This window comes from Tauraco erythrolophus, chromosome 15, assembly GCF_009769465.1.
Source record: "Tauraco erythrolophus isolate bTauEry1 chromosome 15, bTauEry1.pri, whole genome shotgun sequence".
Classification (NCBI taxonomy): Eukaryota; Metazoa; Chordata; class Aves; order Musophagiformes; family Musophagidae; genus Tauraco; species Tauraco erythrolophus.
The window spans coordinates 11335654-11359940 of record NC_141479.1 but is presented as its reverse complement, the minus strand read 5'-3'; the positions used below and the strand labels follow the sequence as shown (position 1 = coordinate 11359940).

The 24287-nt window shown below is 35.5% G+C and overlaps 1 protein-coding gene across 5 annotated transcripts in view; it reads left to right on the top strand.

Annotated features, from left to right (window-relative positions):
* CEP89 (centrosomal protein 89) overlaps nt 1-24287 on the top strand; it is a 37669-nt gene that overhangs the window by 932 nt on the left and 12450 nt on the right. For 2 of the 5 annotated variants that reach the window (XM_086620964.1, XM_086620966.1), the window contains exons 2-17: nt 950-1056; nt 2334-2489; nt 3109-3310; nt 4460-4565; nt 6164-6195; nt 7417-7471; nt 8831-9049; nt 9433-9575; nt 9908-9958; nt 11003-11086; nt 12015-12122; nt 15288-15399; nt 17025-17205; nt 18133-18300; nt 18963-19104; nt 22009-22098. In XM_086620964.1, coding sequence (XP_086477090.1) covers nt 950-1056; nt 2334-2489; nt 3109-3310; nt 4460-4565; nt 6164-6195; nt 7417-7471; nt 8831-9049; nt 9433-9575; nt 9908-9958; nt 11003-11086; nt 12015-12122; nt 15288-15399; nt 17025-17205; nt 18133-18300; nt 18963-19104; nt 22009-22098 — 1956 coding nt within the window. Of the gene's footprint in view, nt 1-949; nt 1057-2333; nt 2490-3108; nt 3311-4459; nt 4566-6163; nt 6196-7416; nt 7472-8830; nt 9050-9432; nt 9576-9907; nt 9959-11002; nt 11087-12014; nt 12123-15287; nt 15400-17024; nt 17206-18132; nt 18301-18962; nt 19105-19493; nt 19525-22008; nt 22099-24287 lie in introns of those variants that run through there. The other 3 variants (XM_086620965.1, XM_009988766.2, XM_086620968.1) reach the window with 3 other exon arrangements.

Sequence of the window (24287 nt, the reverse complement as noted above, 5' to 3'; positions counted from 1 at the left end):
ATAAGAAAGTAACATCTGTCTGAAGGTGATGGACTTTATGGCATAGTATTTTCTGATGCCTACAGAGAGGACAAGAGGCAATGGGCACAAATTCAGACATAGAAAATTCAACTTAAAACCAATAATACAAAAATACTGTGAAGGTAGTCCAGCACTGGAACAGGTTGCCCAGGGAGCTTGTAGAGTGTCCACCCTTGGCAACAGTCAAAGCCTGACTGGACAGGATCCCAGTCAGCCCTCTCTAGTTGACTCTGCTCTGAGCAGGGACTTGGACTAGACAGTCTCCAGGGCTCCCTTCCAACCTCAACCATTACGTGATTCCATTCAAAGTACTCTTTGTAGGGAATTCTGGTTCCAGTTTTTCTGAGCTGGTATTTAATGTTATCCTTTTAAAAAATTGTTGAGTTTGCTGATAAAAACACATTAGGACGCTTTTTTTTTCTTAATTCAGGTTGAACCTTTGACTGCAAGACTTGTTTAGTGATAGTTTTTTCTTCCATCTCATACGTCTATGACCGATGAGTACTTCTGACTGACAGACTCTGTAACAAAGGGATTAAGAGTGTTACTATGAAGCAGGGTTTAAATATTTTGAAAAAAGTTAATTTCTAGTACTCCTTTTTTCTTGTATATATACAGGAAAAAAAACCCAAACTTGAATTGAGTAAGTTAAAATTCTGTTTTTGCAGATTGTGATATAGTGAGTGGAAAACCTACAGTCATGGATCTTGTGTAAATTACATTTCTAACCTTCATTAGCAGCTGTTCATACTTGTTAAAAAATTAAACTTGGAACCATTTCAAGTCTTCTGTTTACATTAATTGCATGTAATTGTTCTTCCTTTTTATATTGTTTTGCATTGTAAGTTTTTGTACATGTTCAATTCTGTGTTTTTTTCATTGTGATCCTTAAAGTCATTGTCAACTAATTTTATTTTAAATTGTTTAGAAACATATAGCTCATGGCCTGGTCCCTGCTGCTACCATAGCTCCTAAACCTGCAGTTCCCCGCACCCCTCCCCCTCGTAGTCCAAACCCTTCTCCAGAAAGGCCCAGGTAGGTTCTCAGTGTTTTCTTTGGGTTTTTTTGCTTCATCGACTACAATAGCATCCTAGAAAAGCATGTTTAGAAGAATTGCTTGTCCTTGCTGCAGTACTTACAGAAACCTTTTCATAAATAGAATATATTTTTAATTGGGCCAGTCCCCTTCTTTGAACTTTAAAGATACCTATTTTTCTGCCACTCCTAAGCATGCTAGATGTGAGGACAATGACCATTATGAATATGTCACTTGCTATACATCTGAGTAAATTAAAGACAAATGGACTATTTAAAATTAGGGCCGTTTTTAATTTGGCTGCTCCAGTAGAGTGTAGGACAGTAGCAGTACTAGTACCGTAAGTCAGGAAACTTTAACGCGTTAGAAAAGCAAAAATTAAACGTTACTAACGTGCCATCGTATTGCATATTAAAAAAAGCAGAGACTTAAAAAATGACATCTAAAATCATGTTGGATTGGATTTGAATTAGCTATATAAGCAACTTACATAAAGAGAAATTACAAATTTATTTTTCTTTTCATTTGTAGTTTCTTACATTGTCTATGTTTTTTCTACATTTAGTTCAGTTCTGGTTGTTTTCTGTGGTCTTTCCAGTGCCTGTAACATTCCTGCTTAGCCCTAATTTTTCTTTTTTGTTTTTGACCTCCAGTTGTTGTCATTCCTGTTAAGTCCTCACCATTTCTCTCTCTTAATCTGTGTTCCTACTTGTTTTTTCCTCTCCATCTTACCCTTCTCTATGCTCCGCAGCATCCCACAAGTAGGCACTTCTGTCTACTTACGCTTGCTCTAGTTTGCAACATGCCAGCCTTTATTAACAGCTTCAGAGTCGTCAGCAAAAGGTTCAGAGTAGGGAATAATGGAAACTAGGAGACAAAATAGCAGAGCATGGAACACCTTTTCAGCGCAATGCCAGGTAGTATTGCTATGGCTAAAGTGGATGCTATGTACTGTAAATAATCTGTGTCAATTTTGAGAATGTAACTCAGTGTATTCCATGATTTTCATGCATGTGATTTGGGAAAACTGATAGGTATTGTACTTTACTCTTAGATAGCTGCGTTATGATAGTAGCTTGCCCAGTTTTGTGCTTTACTGTGGGAGTTAATAGTTTATAACCAGTCCCTTAGCACTTTCAGTGGTGTTTATGCTTGTTAACTGTGAATATTTTGCTTTGATTAAGTAGTTAAGGTATTTTGCAATGGAAAAATATGACATGTGGAGCACAGAGAAGACATCAGTATTGTTTCATTGCTTTATTCTGTTTTCTTCCAGATCTGCTCTAGCAGCAGCTATCCTTGCAACAACACTAACGGGACGCACTGTTGCTATTCCTCAGCCTCGGCAGAGATCACTTTCTGAAAGTGATTCCACCTACGTGGAACATGAGTGTTTTGAACCATATGCAACAGTCACAGAGCTCAGAGTGGGGTAGTGTATACTGTCTGTTTTGATGTCTTACATTAGAAGTGGAATCTGTCAATGATACAATTTCACCAAAGAGTTACAGCAGACTCCTGCTGTTAGAGCCACTTACTTTTTTCTCACCGCATCATAAATTGAGTCTGAGGTGTCTACAGTTCTTACTCCATTTCTCATAAAGTGATGTCACGCATATAGTCTCCAGAGAGGGAGATTTGGATTGCACAGCCAGTCACAAGTAAAACCATATATTATTTCTGCCAAATGACAATCAATTACACAATCAGTTAATCACTGAGGAATCATCTGAATTATATATGTCAGATACGTCCTTTGTGCTAAATAATTATTTCAGACCCTTCTTTAGAATTAGCAATGTTCTATCCCTCATCTGGCGTTTTCTTGAAAATACGAGAAGAAAACATAGCTCCAGTGTTAATCTTCTATTTTAAAACACAGACATAGGCTAGATTCCCTGTTAGCAGCTAACAGAAGCTTAGCTGTCTGTCTGCATTGGCTCTTTGGGCTTGTGTGTATTGTAAGACTGATGGTTCTACTCTACTAGTGTTCATTTTTTTTTAAGAGTAAGCAGCACCGAAACAGGATTTAAACTGCTTTCTACTTACAGGCCCAACTGGAAACTTGATGGTAGTGACAGATCTCCTGTACAGTCCCTGGAAATACCAGGCAATTATGGCGAAGATGAGGACATGGACACCTGTTTTTCAGATGCTGATAAAGAGGCGGAGTCCAGCGGTCAAAGTAATGAGAAAAGGAGAGAAGGCTTTAGCACCAATGCTATTTATGCTCTTCCCTGCAAAAATAAAAAGGTAGGATTTTCAAATGCATTAATTCCTTTACCATGTTTTAATATATTAATACAAATATTAAATATTTATGAGGCTTTTCATTCTTTTCTTACTCTTCAGACATTTATTCAGTTTTTATTTCACATGCTTCCTTTTGTGGTTCCTTTACTCCTACATGAGTTAGGTTTGTTTGTTGATCCTCACAGATTTCATATCTTTGATTATTAGGAGCCTTTTCTTATTAGGAAAACACTGGTACTGTGTATAATTATTGTGCATAATTTAGTCTTGTAAAGTGTCCAGTATTTTATGTTGTGTGTGATACTTATATAGTAGATTATTTGTTAAATAATCTAGGAACTTCACTTTTAAATGCTGAAAGCTTAGTTAATGATTCAGCATTGTGCTAATAAGCAGAGACCTATATAGAGACAGGGAGATTCAGAATCAAACAAAATAAATTACCTTGTTGTCTGAAGACCAGTGGATTTTTCTGTAACAGGTTTGGATTGCCTTAACCAGCAATGAGCAGTTTAATATTCCTAAGGTGCATTGAAAGTTAAGTTCAAAACGATACAAAAATTTAACGAACAGGAAGAAGTAACTGAGTAGTAAAGAGGCAATAAAATGCCATGTATGTGAAAAGAAATCCGAAAAACACCCCTAGGTGAAGAGATAGTAGTCAATAAGAGGACGGAAGGGGGAATAAAAAAAAAAAGAGAGAGAGTGGAATTCATGGGACATTGGTATGTGATCAACAGGGGAAGAACAGTGAAGACAATTCATGAATCCCTCAGTGTTGTGATATAGTAGATAAGTGGTTTATCTTTTATTAAGAGCAAGATGAGATATGACACAGCAAATAAGCAAACGTAGAGTAATTTCACAGACTCCTGTGACTGAATAAGGTGACAGGAATATTCGCCCTGTGAACTAAATGACAATCACGGTCTCCTGCCTCCTGTTGATCATAGTAAGGTTTAGATTTTATTTACATAGAGCCCTAAACAAAAAAAAGTATTTCTTTTCATTTATTATCTTAAAATATTGGAGTACAATTCCGAATCTGACTGGGACATTAAAACACTAACATTTTCACGCAGGTATAAAGGTGTGGGCTATTTAACAGTGTGATCATGATTTATAGAGGCTTGTCTTGTTTTCACATAGGAAGAGCCTCCATCATCTTCTAGTACTAATGCTGATAAGAAAGAGGCACCTTCTCATGAAACTGAGTCTCAGGTGCTGGTGGATGAGGCAAACGTGCAAATAGAAGGTAAATAAACTTACTTTAGGTCAAAATGCCATACCTTTTAATACCATGGGGAAAAAGAATTTTTGACTAAAATAAAGTTAATACTATATGGTAATGATATATTCCTTGGATTTTTTTTAAAAGGGCAATGAAAGAAATGCTACTAAATACTTAGACATTTCTAGTAATTACAGACAATTAAAAATCTGCATAAAGAGAGAAGATTGGTCTATATTCACTGTATAACTGAAACTTCTAAACATACACTATCAACTAGTGTAAAAAGAGAGGGGGGAAAAAATGTTTTGTGAACTCTTTGTCTTGTCTAGTACAGTCATTCTCTACTATGTTTCTGTTGATTATATGTGCCAGAATCAATCCAGTTTATACTCTGGAAACTACTGGAGTGTTACTGTGCTCAAAAAATGCAAAAAAGTAGAACTACCAATATTTTTAAAAAAAGCTAAAGAAATAGAAGGATACATTTTTAATCAGTCATTTTTCTCGGATAAAAACCCATCATGTCTGAAAATGAGCTGTAAGAATTTATTTTTTTTAAATAACCAAATGGCATGATACTAGCATTGTTTATCCTTTCTACAGAAGTTGTATTGTTCTCGCTGTCTTTTAAGGTCTGAGCCTTAAAATTGTACATTAGGTCACAGAGGAAGGTTCTGACAGAATAGAGAGCGGAACATAATCATCAGTCTCAGATTATCACCCTGAGCTCTGAATTGTTAAACTTGACAATTTTTTCTGCAATAAGAAGTTTCATTAGATCAGGGATATTTGGTTCATAACTAGACCTGTCATTAAGCTATTTCCTTGTAACAATAGAATATTGTGGAGAAAAAATTGCCACAAGAGAGCAAGACCAATCTACCTGCATAGGAGTTTTATTGCATAATTATCTTGTCCATTATTTTAAAATCAGGAAATCAGAGTTTGTTCCAGAGCTGCGAAATGCAGTTTTTACAGAGCATGAAAGCACTCTAGTAGCTGTCAGATAGAAAAGAGGAAGCAGAACTGGGTCCGTTTTGAAAAGTCTTTTTCTAATTTCTGTTCATGTTAGATCCCAGTGTTTTTCCAATATTATTTCAGCGGAGTTATTTGAGAAGCTTTATCGGGAATAATACCCAGAAAGAATGGGTTGCTTTGATAAAACCATTTGGGGAGTGGACGCATTAAACTGAAAAGGATAATAAACCGTTTCTAATACCTTTTCTACATAGTAAGTGCTGCAGATCTTGGAAGCTGTCAGAGTTGCACTTGGCTTGTTCAGAGATGCAATAGGATTCAAGCCCAGTAAAATCAATGAAAATATTTCATTTGTCCTTTACTCAAATTCTAAAATAATAGTGGAAGACAACTATACAGCTTCATTTCTGCCATAGTTGCATCTACACAGCAGGAGGTGAAGTAAGGTCTCACATCAGTATCCTGATACACCATGAAAGAGACAGTGGAACACGAGTGATCTAATTTATGGTTTTGGGAGGACTTTTACATTTATTTGCATATAATACTTGGCTTACATATCTATATGAACTCTTAGACTAAGTTTATGGACTTACAAATACTTTTGTTTTTAACTGGCTGAAAGATCTATTTTTCTTTAGCAGAAGAGCAACATCTTGGCTCAGATTTAAAGGTAAGACTTGCATGAAGGTTAATTTGTGATGCATTTTGGAAAGAAGGGTGTTATAAAGAGCTGATAGTTTACAGTCACTTAAAAGGAAACTAATTTATTGTCACTAGGGGTCTTTTGCTTCTGGAGTACAAGAATGGCTAATCATTCCTTTTGAAAAAATATGACTATATAGGTAAATAGGCCATACAAAAGTTATTTTTTTAAAATATATGTTTTAATATATCTTCTGTTGTTCCTCATGTGAAAGAAACAGAGTGGGAGGGATTGTGTTACAGCAATAGATAGCTCTTACTGATGATTTTCAAATTCTGAGCCTGACTTCACCAGGTTTTTTTATCTAGTTTTCCAGCTGAGCCCATCTGACTGCTTTCATAAGCTTGAAAAAGAATGCTCAAAAGTTTAGTTTCTCAGATCAACTTGCTGGAATATTATTTACAAAAATGGTCAGTGCTTCCATTGTTAACATCACTTTTTTTTCTTGAAGTTCTTGACCACATATATTTTCTTTTGAAATTGTTTGTGAGTTTTGACTCATTTAGTCATCAGCGTCTCGGTATGTTTAATTACATGACATCATATCCTCACAGAACTTCACTGCTGTTTCATAAAAACGTAGAGAAAGCTTGTGTATTGATCATGTTCACCTCAAGTAAATACATTAGTATAAATTCAGCCTGTAGTTCTTTCCTGAGAAAAGAACCTTCTGAAAATGTAAAAATAAGTACCTTTTTTTTTTTTTTCACCAGCAAAGGGAGAACAAAGTTCTTCAACTTTGTTTAAGAATGTTTTACGTTTTATTTGCTAATTCCCAGTTAGGGACTGACAGTTCATATCGTGATTTACTATTCTAAAGTCTTACTTTATACAAACTAATGAGTGGGAGCAATATCCATCCTGTTTGGTCAAGAGAGTTTGTTTATGTAACTTTTATGTCAGCCATAAAATTGTTTTGAGAACTGTACATCTCTGACAACTAAAGAAAATACTAAGAGTTTCAAATGTCCACAAGTGACTGATGGCAGTGGTGACAAAATTATGTCAAGATGGGTAAATGACAAGTCATGGATTGTCAGTAGTGAATCTAACCTTAAATTTTGTTGGTGCAAAAGGAATTACTTCAAAAATTCTGTTTCTTGAATTGTCCAACTGTGATGTTGTTCAGAGTACTTCAGAGAGGATAACTGCTAAAGCAAATTGTCTCATTTTTTATTTTTCTACAAGGAAAAAAAATCATTGGCTGAAAATCTGATACGTGAAAAGCCTCCACCATCCCCAGGTACTTTTGATTTTTCTGTGAATTTACTACATATCTTCAGTTTAATAATATGCATATGTATATAGAAATACATTTTCCTGCTTGTATTCTCTAAGCCTAATTCTACATTGGATAGGGGAAGTATTTCTCCTGTACAGGAGATGAGAAAGTGCTGAGTGCTCTGTGATATGTATGTCAGGTGGTTTAGACTTGTTTTTATTTTACAGTCTGAGTGACTTTTGAAGTCTTAAGCAAATGATTGTGAAATGATGTAATGAAAGTCATGCTGAAAGTATCTAATCCAAAGTTTCATCTACACTAGAGGATGTCACCATTATTAAGTATCTCATTGCAACTGAAGTGGTAAACATACAGTGCTGAGACACGTGGTCTGCCTTCAGCTAGTGCCTTATTTGTATGTTATTGCATCCACGTAACAATTCCGGGCACAGGACCTCTGAACTTTGTGTGTGGCATGGATGGGATATGTGCCTACCATGAATTCATGGGGTTTTGTGTATTTCTGTGCTGTCCAAGTATCTTATGCCATCTCACAGGAAGTTAGCAGCGATTGTAAGTGCCTGAAATATTAGTAAACACACGAAGCAGTTACATGTCACCAATAACAAGACAGCACTCTGTATTTCAAAACCAGTTATTTGGTTTCATGTGTGTCTTATACTGAGGAACTGTTCTGTACTCAGTTATGTTCACACCTGTATGCTGTTAGATTATGTGTGCTCCTAAAAGTCTGACAGTAAGGGTAAAATCTCAGCCTTCATTTTAAGAGGTAAGCTGTTTAGCCCATGCAGATGAAAAGACAAATTTGAAAGTGTGATCCATTATTACTGATGCAACAATACATCCACGATTTTGCAGATGATCTAAAATTTTACTTTCGTAAGGACTGTTTAAGTAACTTCTATTCAGTAACATATCATTGAAGCCTCTTCCGTGGGAAGGAGAGTAAAGCTTTCAAGACACAGGCAATTAAAATAAGGGGGTTCAAGAGGAGTGACTGGTCCATACAGGGCACGGACACTTTGCTTACTGCAGTGGATATTTCTGTCTCACCTCCCTAGTCACTAATGCTAGGAAGAGGGAGATCTGCTGACACTTTATTTTCCTTTTAAGGAAGGAATGTTTTCAGTGTCTGAAAGAAAAGATGAGAACTTGCAGCCATTCCACTATATAGCTCTCCTTTGGTATCCCCTTTTCTCATTGTTTCTGGCCTTATCTTCCAGGAGCCATGAGCTGACTTATATCTTATGAAGTATCACTCATACATAATGCTAATATTAGAAAAAAAGGATTATAATTTGCTGAAACTTGTGTTCAAGTCTGAATACCATTTAAATACATTGTACTGTGGCATTACAGATGTGTCTATTCGGGCACGGCAAGCACAGGAAAATATGACTAAAGAAAAGGTCAGAGAACTAAAACAAGCAAACTGGTCTCTGAACAAGGCATGCCAGGCTATGGCCCAGCAATTTGAGGGAACAAAACAGCAAATGGAAGAACAGCAATTAAAGCTGAAGAGGCTAGAACAAGAAAACAGAAGGCTTAAAGAAGCTACAGAGAAGTCACAAAGAGAAGGTGGGAGAAATGTATAAGCTCTTCTGTAGTTATCTTGTTTGATTTTTCCACTTTCTTACAACCTGTTCCTGCAGTAGTAGGTTTCCACTCAATGATTTGAGGAAGTATCTACGCAGAAGTAGTTTCTGAACAGTATTTTCTACAATTGTAGAAATTTTGTCAAGGAATACTTAAGTGATCATGAAAAAAAATTACTTGGTTGTTTGAAATTTAATGGGGTTTTGTTACTATTTTTTCACGGGATTATTCCATTAAAGTGTTTTGAGATAATTTCTCTTATGAATCTAGCGTATTGAGATTTAGTTTTCATTACAATTAACAAATTATTGTGCATATTTCTTGACTATTGATTGAACTTTCTCATTGAATATTTGTTTTAATAGAGGAGGCTGCAGAATTACTTTTTCTCAGACAACAAGCACAAGAACTGGTAGATGAAAATGATGCTTTGAAAATGACGGTCCATCGTTTAAATGTAGAATTAAGTCGCTATCAAACTAAATTCAGGCCATTGTCCCAAGAAGAGGTGAGAATGTTGATTGTAAAGGAAGTTTGTACTGAAATGTCCCATGGTCTTTTCTTTCATCTTTGAGTTTTTAAGACTGTTTTCTCCAAATTTGCCACAAAGTCTACAAATGGCATAGACTTTTTCTGAAATTTAAAATAAGCCTTTACCGTTAAGCCTAACCTTAAGAAGTTAGACTTTATCCTTTAGTTTTATTAAGTGTGTGTTACAGATGCAACACATAACTAGAAACATAAGCTTGTTTGGGGTAATAGCTGTGAATGCAGTGGGCAGCGGTTGGTTCTTCAAAAGGCAAGAAATAATTTCAGTATCTTTTTAAAAATCTACTTTAGCATCTAAAACTGAAAAGTTTACCCATGAAAGGACCACCACCACCATGGCTGGTAAGTAAAATAATATTTTCACTTATCTCTTCATTCTTTTCTAAGTAAAGTAGTAGAATTTATTTACTAGAACCAATATATTCAGGATATTATTTATTTGTTCTGCTAAGCTGTCACATACTAGTAGAATATTATAAACATTTATGTTTATTGTATAAAAAGATGTAGGGCAGAATTTTGCAAAGAATGTGTGCAGCTCCAGTTGAATTTACAGTAAGCTACAGACTGCATACAATCACCAACTTTGGACTACTGAATGCAAAGTAAGAAGTTCTGTTACCCTGAGAATCGTAAATACCTTCGCTTAGTATTGTCTAGCACATAGTTTGCTTCAAGGTCTATTGCTTAGTTGGTAACCTTCTGCTGTGATTGTTTTTATGATGAAACTAAAAGAAAACAGCATATTTCAGTGACTGATGGTAGCAATGGTCATGGGTCCAGAAGTAGCCTATGAACTTCTGGCAAGGAGAATGCAATTTCTCCTTGAAATGCTAATCAGATCTTAGAATTGTCTTGCTCATTGTTATTCAGAACTATACAGAAATAGGAAAGTCCTCCTTCTGCTCTTTCTAGCTATAATATCCAAGAATCACATACGTATGTATTTAGTTTTAAAGTTGCAGGTTTGAGAGTGTAAAAATTCCTTTCCCACGTACTAATGAATCTGGGCTAAATTTGATTATTATTAACTGTATTCACTGTAGCGTTTCAGTTTGGTTTTGTTCTCATTTGCATCCACATTCTGGTGTGTTACCTGTCCTGATAAGCAATAGCTGCTTTTTACTGAAGTGTGCAAGTACAGCACCCAGCCTTGTCCTTTCCAAAGCTTGCTCCTAAAGCAGTGCTACTAAGTGCCTCTGCAGCATCATTTTGCATATGGTGATCCGTGTGCTTGTGTGTCCTGCACTTTTGTCTGCAAAGCATATACAAAAACCCTTAATACCTTTTAAAGCTAGCAATATTTAGCAGAAGTAAAAAATATTGATGAGATTATGGTTTGTGATTGATTTATATGGATTGATTTTTAAAATATTTTTTTTTAAGTTGGATATGAAGTATTTGTCACCTCTTCTGTTGGCATATGAAGATAGAATAAGAGAAAAGGAAGATTTAAATCTTGAACATGAGGCAAGTTGCCATTTAAAGAAAATACACTTCTGCACTAAAGTAGAAATAAATAACTGAAATTTTTTAAAGGGCTTTGTCAAAGCTGTTTTCTGCCTAAAATTAAAAGTTACTTTGTTTTACTTTTCCAAGCATAATTATTGTGCTATCTTATGCTATTTGGCTTGCTTGTTTTTGTCAGCCTGATCAGATGTAGAAGCAGGCACTACACTGAGATGTACAAGAATTGTGCTCTCTGAATAGAGTAAACCATAAACACATTCAGTGGTAGAAAGAATTTGCTGTTGTCATTCATAATGGGCATTCAGTGCCCTGTATAGCTGCTCCTCCAGTTTCAGGCCTGTGGATTTTGTGATAGAAGAATATTTATTTGTAGATATTTAAGGAATCAGTATTATTTTTGCTCTTCAGAAGTATTTTTTTGTCACTGACTCTTTGGAAAATGGTCATTTGCTTCAGAGCAAAAATACCTTTTAAAAATAAATTGTTTCCTTCAAAAAATGAAGCCATAAAATGAGCAGAAAAGACAGAGGGGTTTATATTACTGTAAATTCACTGTGTTATCCTACCATATTCAAATTCATGTCATTCATATTGAAAATGTATAGTATCACCTAGTAATTTGCAGAATTCAGTTTTTTAAATCCATATTTTAAGGATCTACAAGTTAATTCAAATGACACTTGGCAAAAATATCGCACAATTCAAATATATGTATTATTTTTAATCAGATATTACTAGATTGATGAAGCAATTTAGAAGTTAAATGTGCACATCTGAATTAAAGATGAATGAGTAGTGAGATAATACGCTGTTAACAGAAGAATTAGAAGGCATCGAGGCATGTATATTTATAGAAGTTTTTGTTGATGTAAAAATCAAAACAAACGACTTACCTCTAAAAAGTTTTATGTAGTCCTTTGTCTTCCAGGAGGATATGAAGAATTTTAAAGTACGAGTTGAAGAGTTGGTAAAAGAGAATGAAGATCTGCATGAGCAATTAAACAAAAGTAACTTTATTACCCCTACAGAATGGCAAGTTATATCACTGCAAATTAAAAAGCTATGCATTATTTTGCTTGTTGCATGCAAACTTTTAAGATTAAAAATCTTGAGGATAAATTTTGTTCCCCTCACGCAAACTAAGTTTTGCTGAAGAGTTTATAGAGTCGTGATTATGTCGTGTTGGAACAATGTTGATCTGCAATGCCTGAAATTATTTTGGAATAAAGATTAGATAGTGAATGTACAGTTTTGCACCTGAAACCCATGCAATTCTGTCCCAGACCTTGCAGGTTATAGACTTAACTTTTACTAATAGTAGGAATGTGCCAATGACATCAGTTTTTCATTAATATAAAATGGTATTGGAATATGGCATTAAAGAATTTGATGTTCTTGAGAAGTGAGACAAAACAAACATAACAAAACTATAAAATACATATGAGACTTAATAACAATTTACCTAAGTCAGGCATTCATCAGTTGGTTACTGAGATGGAGAAGAGACTGGTCGTACTGGTTGGTTGCAAGCTGGTTGTGAGCTTTTTAGGGCAACAGCTGTAAGGGAAAAATAAAGGCAGTGTAGTCCCGAGGTATGTTAGAATAGGTCCCTCTAGTGGACATAGGACACTAATCACAATTATATAGAACTTCCTCCTGTCATCCATGTTTAAGTACAGAGTAACAAAGCTGAAAGGGTTTGCGGTGTAGCCAAGGACATGGAAGGCCTCTTTTATTTGGAGTTTAGACAGATGGGCCTTTCTCATGTTGCTTTCTGGGAGCACATCAGGAACAGGAGTCACTAAGTATACAAAGAACTACTGAAGCTGCATTTATAGGACTGAGGGCAGTGTTACTAGAACAACAACTGGGTATTCATTCACCATAAACAAACTCAATGTGGAAATTGCAAGATGATTCCTAACCAGTGTAGCAGGTTTTGGAACACCATCCACTGTGAGTAGTGAGCATAAAAATTCTTACTGCACGCACGACGCAAGTGGTAATTGTATGGAAAGGATGGTATGGCGCAGTGCCTACACTAGGAGGACTGTACGACTCGAGGTGTCTCTTCCAGTCTTGAACTGATCTGCAGATTTAACCAGTAACATCGACTGACTTTCAATGAGAGTCGCCTCAAGGCAGAATTACACAAGTGTTTAGTTTCTGTATAGATTTCGTTGTTATAAAGGTATCAAAGTGTTTTATAGGTGCTTTAATAAAGTACTCTGGATATTTTATGCATCCTTGGATGGTTATATACTGTCCACAAATTCCAAAACACTCTTCACACAGGTGTTTCAGCTTCTTAAATATGAATTTTCGAACTTTTAACACCTTTTCTTTTGCTTTTGTCTCTGCAAATGAATGAGAGATGTTCATATCTCTCTGAGCTGTTTCAGGCTGTCTGTAGTCTCTGTCTAGCAGCTGTTTTTTAAGGCAGGGATGTCAGCAGCAATACTACCTTACCAAGCTTTTGCTCTGCACCTTCAGGGGCTTCTTCACACTTAGCGTTGCAGTGCATTACTCCTTTGTTTGCACTGACATAACTGCTCATGGCGATGCACTGTCGAGCACATAAAGGAGTTGGGTCTTGATCAACCTAATCCCCCTTTTGTAGAAATTTTTAAAATTTTGTTTCACAATGTAGCCTCATGGTGCCAGGCATAGCTGAGGGTGAGGATGTCACTTGGCAGTGTGGGAGATGTTCGTTGTGCCTAAACCCATTGATGAAATATAATCTTAGTAATATCAATTTGCAAGTCGCAGTTTTAATTAGAAGCTCCTGTGCACAGAGGTTTTCCTGGATGCAAGTGTAAGCCGACTTCCATTTCTGTGTTTGCAGAAATCTTCAGGGTAGACTGCTTAAGGCTCTCTATTTTTCAGCTGCCAGACAACAACCATTAGCTGTGTGCTTCAACTTGAATTTTACTCACAATATCATTTGATGGTAGGGATAATTGTTCCTGTCTAAATCTATACACAATAGGATGCATTTTTACCTAACTCAGGCCGCACATGAACAAAGTGGATGTACGTTGTGTTAAGTTACTGTCATCAGAAATCCTTGGTAACAGTCTATTTTGCTACACTTTGTTTGAGTGTAGGCTACTCTTGCTGATTGATTAATGGCAACTGAAGTTTAAATTCATGTGATATCATCTGACACTTGTACTGTATTTCTACTTGCATTCTGGCTAATACTTCTCAACTTTTAAAGTTATTATTAGAACAGCAAATAGCTTCTCAAGCTTTTGTTAACATCATAAAGACTGGTATTTGTTTTCTTGCAAGCTGAATTAATACTAGTTAAAAAGCAGAGAGTTCAATTTTCTGCTCAGGATAGTTCAAACACCTATCTTCTTTACAGGCCCATAAAACACACGGGAGTATTTTTCCAGAGATCAAAGCCAAGTAAATACAAATCCTATCCAAGAATTTACCACATGTTTTGAAAACAAATTGAGTTCTAGCTACATAGCTGTCTTTAAGTCATCTGGCAACATCACGTAGCTTTAATACTCTCATGAGGAAAGAAAGAGAGCTGGGACTGTGTCACTGAGAGAAGAGAAGGCTCGGTGGGATCTTATCACTGTATATAAATGCCTGAGGGAACGGTGTAAAGACAGAGCCAGGCTCTTTTCACTGGTGCCCTGTGACAGGATGGGCACAAACTGAAACACAGGAGGTTCCCTCTGATCGTAAGGAAACAGTTCTTCTCTGTGAGCACTGCAACAAGCTGTCCATGGAGGCTATGGAGTCTCCATCCCTAGAGATATTCAAAAGCCAGCTGGACATAGTCCTGGGCAGCTGGCTTTAGGTCCCCCTGCTTGAGCAGGGGGACCGGACCAGATGACCTCCAGAGGTCCCTTCCAACCTCAGCTATTCTGTGATGCTACGATTCTAATTCACGCATACATATTTTTCCTTTTTTTCTATAGGGAATTTTTGCTTTAGTTAGTAAAAGATTTTAAACATTATTTAAAATAATTTACATTTTGACAGTTAGGAGCTCACGTCTCTATAATTAGCTTCCCTTGGGTCTTGACATTGCTTTCAATGAGGGTTTTTAATTTTGTTTTAGAGTTTCAAATACGATTTTATTAGTTTACACTGTTGGAAGTCAGTTGTGTTTTTTCTTTAGACATAAGTTAATATTTGAATTATGTTTTATTTATAAGCTGGTTGTCATTGCAGGCAGCAGCTGCAAACTCAGGCCAAGCTAGTCTTGGAAGAAAACAGATTGTTGATGGAGCAACTTGAAATTCAACAAGCTAAAGCAAAAGATAGTCACAGACAACATGTTCAAGAAGGTAAAATGCTTGAGTTGCTAGTCATTTGAACTACACCAAAGATGGTATTGAAGGTTTGGTTTTGTTTTGGTTGTGGGTTTTTTGTTTTGGTGTTTGGTTGGTTTTTTTTTTTTTTGCAACTTCATATATGCCTACAAAGCATTGCTGAATGCTTGTAACACTTAACGTGAGATCCAGCTCTGGCTGTCAACTGATACTGAAAAGAAGTGTCAGTTGACACTATACAACACTCCATTTTGGCCTGCTTCCTCTGAAAAAGTGATAAGAATTATTAAACAGCAATACGCTCATTTTCGTAATTTAAGAGCACTTCAAACTTTACAGGTTGACATTTGTGAGGTATTATTAAACATTTAAATAATGTTTAATTTAGAATTTGTAGAGGTTTTAAACTTTCTGCGTTGTAACCAATGTTTATCACTTAATATAATTGTATCAGTATTTGATTTTACACTTTTATAATTTGATACTGTTTACGTTTACATTCATCTTGAAGTAATAATCTGTTATCTATTGCTGTTTCATCAGAGGTTTGTATTTGCTCAAATCCAGAACACTTGATATTCCTTGTCTTGCCTGTAAATGTTATTTCTTGACCAAGATGAATTTTTCTGCTGAAAGTTACTTTTTGTATTGGCAGATTCCTCTGGATACTTCTTGTTAAAAGCCTTATGACTGGATATTAGAAAGAGAACTAGCATGTTATAGTTTAAAATCCCAAAACTGAAAGTAAGATTTATTAGTGAAGTTTAAAAAGCAAAATTGCATCTTAATTCAGGATGTTCTGAAAAACATTTATTTATGTGCAATTAACAAAAGTTGCTGATGAGAAGTTTCCTCAAGTGAACCTATATAGCAAAACTGCAATTCTGAAATTTTTAGTTGTTTGCCACCTAATTCCATAAATACTTTCCTTTCTACTTTTAAAGTTTTTCAGTTTTTTGTTTAGAATTTTATGTCTCTATATCATCTGTGTTTAGAAGATAACTACTTATCATATCCAAGGCCGAACGCCAGACAATACCTCAAAATCAGGTTTTCCTCTTTCCAGATCTCAAAATAGCTTGATCTGGTATGAGTTGTCAGAACATCCCTAGTAAACACTGACATTTTGTTATCTATTGCTGGAGTTCCCACAAGGAAACAAGAGCCCTGATCTTCCGTTCAGTTTCTACAACTGCTTTGGCAGTGTATCCAGTGAAAGAAATACATACTACAGGAAGAACTTGGAGATCAGTGAACAGAAACTAGGCAGTGTCTTGATGTGTGCCCTTATCTGCTAGGCTATGAAAGTCATGTTCCATTTTAGGTCCTTTTCCTGAATTAGTAAAACCTGAATCAGAGGATTTTTCAGAGTAAAATGACATTTCAGTGAGCAAACAGCTTACAGCCCTGAAAAGTAGTAGTCTTTAAGTTTTGGTGTTTTTCCAGAACAAACTGCTTGAGACAGCAAAAGAAAAATCCAAAGTGTTAAAATACAAAAACTGAGAAATCCACTGTTATATAATACTATGAACAGCTAAGAAGGACCATGTTACTGGTTTAGTTGGAATTTCACTAGGTGATTGAATTAGTTCTGCTAAACCCAGGTTTGTTTTGTTTTTTTTTTTTTTTCCTCTCAAAAGCTTCAAAATTGACCAAGCAGATAATAATCTTAGAAGATAAGAAACAGAGTCAAGAAAAAGAGATAGCAGAGTACCAGAAGCAACTGGAAGCTTTTCGTTCTGCTTGTGAAGAGCTGAAAGCCAAGCTAGATAGCAGAATAGCAGCAGAAGAGCACTTTGCTTTGGTGAATGATTTAAAAAGGTACGAGTTTACATACGGTGCACAGAGAAACAGTTCTGTAAAGTGTTCACGTGAACAGGTTGGCATCCACATCATTCTGTAAGTAGGAGGTGAGTAGGAATTTATGCTGGTAATCCGTAAAGGTAACTACCAAAGTATGAAGAAAGGTAATTTCAAAAATGCTGTCTCGCTTTTTATAGACAATTAAAATTACAGAAGGAAATCTCAGCTCTGGAGATTAGATAGACGTGTTTCTACCATTAAATACGTACTGCTAAATGTACCTTTCTAACTAGTAGAGGAGGAGGCATTAAAAATAGAATTTTTGTCAAATCTAATTACTTCTATCAAGATTATATAAGAAATATTCTTATTCTTTCGTTCTCATCTTTGGGAAAATGTCTGAAGGATCCCGAAGTTCTGAACTAAAAATACTAAGTTTCTTCAGTCTTTGCAATATGGAAATAACACGAAACAGCCCATCACAGAAGTGCTGTCATGCAGCTTAGTCTGTAAAGTAATGTTTTTATAAAGACATTCTGTACATTTGTTTACTTTCAAGCCTTAGGAGAGTGCAAGCTCCTATTTGCTGGTACAGTGCCTTCCTGAGAAATGCTCAGACCTCCTTTTTTGGCATTGCTAGTTATTTCTTTGAAAAAAAAAAAATAAGGAAAGGAATATGTTTGGACTATATAGGATATTTTTCTAATTTAAAGTCTATTTCAGGTGCAGTCAGGATGAATTATTTGAATAATTTTGGTTTTATTATGCTTCATTCATGATTTGCTATGTCATAAGATTGTAGTACCTCTCTGATGTCACCACGGAATATTAAGCATTCTCAGTGGATCTTTTTCATGCCTTCAACACGAGTATCTTACCATAACTTGGCTTTTTAGTGAAGTAGGCCTATGCATGACACTTGTTCTGCACTGTTGGTTTTTGCAGCCATTTACAACAGGAGCAGGAGAAAAAGCGCCGTGAGGTGGAAGACCTAAAGGAAAAGATAGCATCACTGCAAGCTCAAAACAAGAAGCTGCTTTTAGAGAAAAATAACTTCATAGCTGACAACAAGATCCTGGAAACTGAGATGGAAATGACTCAAAAGACAAACAGGTCATATCACATTCTCATTTTCTTACATAAAAATATTTCTAAAAATAATAGCAGAAATACCTGTAAAAATATTGTCTGACATCCCACAGTGTGTAATTTCTACCTATTACAGAAAAAACCTATTTCATAAACCCATCTTTGTCACATTTAAAGGCTTGGTCATCAAGTAACTTTGCTAAGCTTTATGTGTTTTCATGCACACTTTTCAACATCTGCATGCAAATTAAGAATATATCTTTAATGGCAGTAGTTAGCTACAGCAATTAGTCATTTGTGTACTCACCTGAAAAATAGGGTATTACACTATTTGCAGACATTCTTATTCACCTGAGTGGTTCAGAGTTGGGCTCTCAACACTTTAAAAAGTAAAACCAATATTATTGTTGTATTTCTTAAGAAATATGAGCTTGTAGCTATTGCACAAATATGTGCTTTTGAATGATTGTTACTCTTGTTATTCACACAACATATCGTAAAGAAAAACAGCCTCAAAAAGTGGGAAATGCCTTCGGCACTGCAAATGTTTTGAGCCAATGCATCTTTCAAACAATAAAATATACTGCTAGACTTGTACAAGTTGATTTGCATATGCAATGCAAGTTCTTTTAATGCCATTATTAATTTCCAATCTGAAGATTTTCCTTTTTCTGTTAATTTTATAGGAGATTAAAGAAGAAAATAGGTCTTTTGAAACAGCAGTTGGGGGAAGCAATGGAAAAAGAAGTTGCAGCCCATCACTATCTAACAAACCTTATTGGTGTGGTGGAGAAGATAGCTCAGGAACGTGATCATCTTATTTTTTTGGTAATTACCTTTAAATAATTAGTATGACTTAATTGATATTTCACACGATTATCATCCTACCAGCACAACTTACTGTTAATTTGAATTATCAAAAAAGAAAGCTATAATTTCAGTTTAAGGATTTAGCTGTTTAAATAGGCTTTTGCAAATAGGACACCAGCAGCAAAAAGTTATTTTCTAGAAGACTGGTTAAAAGCAACTACCTTAATTTCTGGAGACAACATAATTAAGCCTTAACTCACATTAGCATTAGGGTCTGCAGTGGTGTATATCAAGTTTAAAAGAATTTTTAAATCTGATTTTAAAGATTGGCTTCAATTGTTGAAGCTACATGTATTGAAAAATGGCACACAATAAAAAAAATTTAATATGTGTTTCTAAATCTAAAGGTAAACTACTATCCTTGAAGTGATCTGTATGGACCTTCTACTGTGGAAGTAAATGCACATTAGTGCTCCTTTTTGGTGAGCGGTCATTTTTACAGGCTGGTTGGGAGTTTTGGAACAACTTCTGTTTAGTGGAAGTTATGGCATGGAAATTACTGAGCTTTTTGTAGGCACGCTTTATTTCCTTTACAAGATTTTGGACACAATTTCAGTTTAACATATTGGTACTCCATCTTCAAATTGGTCCTGGAAACCATTTCACAAAACTTTGTTAAAATAAAGCTTCTTTTGCTTCTGTTGTTCAAGTAGCAGACAAAGGTTGTAATCACTGTTGGGTAAAAAGATTCTGTAGGGGTGAATTCCTAATTCTAGAAGAGGAACTATGGTGATGAAACTCAAATCCTTGTCCACTGCAAACTAGACTTTAGGATTGTGAAACTAGGCACAATAAATGTCTCCTAGGAATTAGGGGAACTGGTTCTTATCTCAGTCTCTGGTATATCTGCTTTCAAATACTCAGCATACCACATTAGAAATACCACAGAGATCCAGAATTACATGTAAGTACAAGGTGTGCCATTAAGCTTAATAATACTCTAGTAGATATTCAGAGTACTTTTAGCAGTAAAACCGTGTTTCAGAGGAAAGATGTCAATATAATCTTAATCACCACACAGTAGCGTAAAGCCTATTTTTGCAAGTGTGCAGTATTTGGCATCGTATTCTCTCCTTCTGAAACATGTAACTGAAAGTATGTGCTAGAAAATCAAGTTTCATGCACGTGCAAAAATCTGAGTAGGTCCATGGAAAGCAGCCCAAAATGCTGCTTTCTTTAGACAGGTATGAACTGATCCAGCAATTAGAAGTCAGTCCTGCCATGCAAAACAATTTGTCTCTTCCTTTTGGATCACGTTATCTTGTGTGTGTGTTTGATGATGATACATACTTACTTGCTGTCCATTATTTCTCCATTTTGTGGCTTAGATACTAAACAGTGCACAAGTCTTGCTTTGTTTTTATGAATTCACTGTGTCTGGGCTGAGAGCAGAGATACTCCAAGACAAACTTGTATACTGAAATAGTCTAGTCTCCGTAAAACCTTTAAATATCCAGTTTACTTTGCTGCCTGAATCAGAGCAACCTGTTCCTACTTTTAATCACTGAACTGAAAACGTACCTTGGTGGAAAGTTAGACCACAGGTGTGTCTTGTAGTCAGGTAATCTGATAAAGTTGTCTAGTGGGAAGGCCTAGAAAACAGAAATATTTAAATGAGAGCCAGACTATAGTGATTTCATAATCACTACTGAGAGCCACTACTGAGCATGCCATATAATGAAAAATGTATTATCATTCCCCCACCTCAAAATCTAGTGATGTCAGGTTTATTTACTCAGTTCAGCTACTGCTATTACCCTAGTCTTATTCTTTTTTAAGTCACTAATTGAATTAAAGTGTTGAAATTCATTTTACACAGATTTAATCCAGAAGAACAGGAAGAGCAGAAAGTGTACAGCACTCTTAAGAAATTAGCCTATGTTCTTACTTAATGAGGATTAAAAAAAAAAAAATCCCTAGTAACCACACATCTCTACAAAAATGAATGGATAGTCTTAAATTTATTATTTCCAGGAACAGTGACAGCTTACTGATAAATCCAGTAAGAGTAAAATATAACAGCAACAAATTTATTTAACACAACTTTGATAGTGTAACACTGATGATGAACTGTAATCCTGAGTTAGCAGCTGTCAAAATGATCCTTTAATTGTATTGTGTGATTCAGCTACCACACAGTTAATCAAAATGTCACTGACTGAGCGTGAAGCTCAGGCTCCAGCCATGCTGGTTAATTTTGGCTTCTGTGAAAGGAGATGTGTCACTGGAGTGATGTGCGTGGTTCAAGGTGGTCAGACATTGCTGATTCTAAAACCCGGTTATTTCTCTCCTGAATGCTTTCAGAGGATTTAACAGTTGAAACCTCTTACAGTTTTAAAATTATTTCATTGTTTACATCTTACGCAGTTTTTGTTTGGTTTACTTTTTATACCTGAGAGAGAATGTATGATGGAAACAGTTGTAAGACAGAAGCCATTCATAAGCCACATACCAGATTCCTTGCCTGAACTCCGGCCAATTTCAAGGGCTCTTTTGAGAGCAGACTACTAAATCTGAGCCGAAGGATGAGTCTCATGCATACGAATGAGATGCCCGTGTACACATCCATCCATCTGCAGAAAAATATGCAGAGTTGGTTTGGTTTACAGTGTCAGTAGCTATGATCCTTTTGGAATAAGACTGTTTCAACATACTGTTTTGTTAGTGAGATAGTATTCACAGTCAGTTAACAAATTCTTAATTAGCCATGATTAGAATAATTTTCAGGATTCTTTTTCCTTCTTGGTTCTTTAGACTATTTGAGCTCAGAACAGAATAGCTTTGTCTTCCTCAGTGTATGTATTTTGTTTGCCCTGTCTGAAGTAATGATCACATTTAGATAGGTATACTATATGTTTGCAGGCCAAGTGTTTGGAAAATGAAAATCATGGTGTTCTTAACAAAATCATAGAAGGCAGTCTACGCTTAGGAAGATTGGAAGAAAAAGTTAAGGTAAGCAGTATTTCTCAGCTAAATATTATGTAAAACTTTTTGTTTTTAATGAAAAAAGTTAATAGTTAATCTGTGTCAGTGTTTTTATGAAAGACTTACAAATTATGTTTAGAAAGCAAAATAGATCATCATTATAGTTTTCACAAATATCTTTTTCCATGGCATTTGTACATTGCATGTCTGCCAGGTCATCGCATTTACGTCATTACCTGGAGAATTATGAGTAGTTGTAAAAATAATTTAAAATTATACTTCATTTGTATTCTCTCCTACTTTTCTTGAGGCTGTACTAATGCTTCAACTTGAAGTCCATTACCATTAGATTTGGAAGAATTTTGGAAGTATGTACTACTTTCAAAAGCTGTTTTGTGCTAAGTAAAGTTTGCATGATTTACCCTAAAGAAAAGAGTCTCCATACATTGCGCTTTACCAGTCAAGACCTACGCTGCTATTCCTGCAGCAAATGACACAAATGTGCACCACCATTTTAACAGAGACCAGCTCCTTATGCATTTTCCTTGTAGGGATCAACACAGCCCAGGAATTAGCAACAAAGAAAATAAACTAAATCGTAGAGAAATGAAAAATCTTACACATCTGAAAAATGTGTAAGGAACCCTTCATAAAACACTTTGAAACGCATGAAACACTATCATAAAAGAATTCTCTAACTATATTAATGCAACTATAAAAACTTTTTAGCCATTTTTCACCCTCATCCATGTCTATCTAAATTTAGAAAACATCTCCCCTACCAAGACAGTGACTTGTATTCTTCTTAAATATGGATTTTCTGCAATTTAATAGATCTGTGACTACTATAAGGGATAGAGAAGACACTTGTGTAAAATTAAGAATATTTACATGCAGTACATGCTGTGAATTTTAAGTGCAAAACTAAAAAAAATAAGAAAATCCTTCTTAACCCATCAACTGTAAAAAAAAAAATCCTTCTTAACCCATCAACAGTCAACCCAAAACCAGCCTGTAAATAAAGTTAATATTGCTGTTTCTGTTTAGCAAAAGTCAGACTAATCTACTTGCACAACTTTTTATGTTCTTAATTTTTGTTAGTAAAACAGAGGGCTTAAACAGTCGGAAAACACCTTAAAATATCATATACATCTTGGTTATTGTATTAATTGAACTTTGCTAAAAGCTAGTATCATTTATTTCTTTGCTGGAAACACCTTAATTTCTTAAACACCTCCAGTCACGTAATCCACTTCTTGAAATAGAAGCTTTAGTAATTTGTTCTCTGCAGTGATTTATGGAAAGTTATGGGGATTCTTTTGTTTTACATATAAGAAAAATATTTTCATAAGTCTAAATAGATTGTCACGTTTTTAGTTTGGTTCTTTTAGTCACGAGACTTTTTTAATCCTAACGTGTACTGCAGTTCCTCAAACAGGACAGGCCATCTGGCATACACGGCTTTTTAGGTGCTGCTGATAAAAATCCAGGTGAATATGAAAGGGCAAAAAGATTCTTCACTTGCAAGATACATGTTTGCCTCCACAGTTCATGCACGCTTCTGACAACCAAGAAACTTGAACAACAGCTTACTTTAAGAGTACATACTTCCTACGTAGTTGAATGAGACAGGTTGGAGATCTCATTAGTCTGATTATGTCAGCTGGAGAAATACTACTATCCGCTGCTGCAGGAAATCACAAATTGGGCAACTGCCCTCTATGTGGAGTTACAGGATAAACCTCTTATGAGGTGTTTAGGGGTAATCAGTCTCCAGAGATAATAGTATTTCAAATGCATTTGTTTTTCTGGAAGGGTGATATAACTATTGGTAATGTGAGTGTTACACCACTTATCTTAGAAAAGAGTGTTTTGGATTGGCTTTTAGCCATCTTCAGCTCTTTCAGCGTCATACAAGGTAAATAAAAATTATATCGTATGAATTAGAACATACAGTCCTCAGGTTATGAGGTATTAACTTAATTATTATTATGGTATTAACTTGCCATATCTGAGATCTACTTGTACCTCTTTGAGGTAGAAAAAAACGCATATATATATCAGAAAATTTAGTAAGTTACTTTATTACTAAAGCATGAGCAGGCTGTGGCTAGAAAATCTCTGCTAGGAGAGTAGTGGCATGTTATAAAGCAATGGAATTAAAAGTAAACATATAGCATTAGCTTTTAAAACTTGGGGTTAAGTCTTCTGAACCT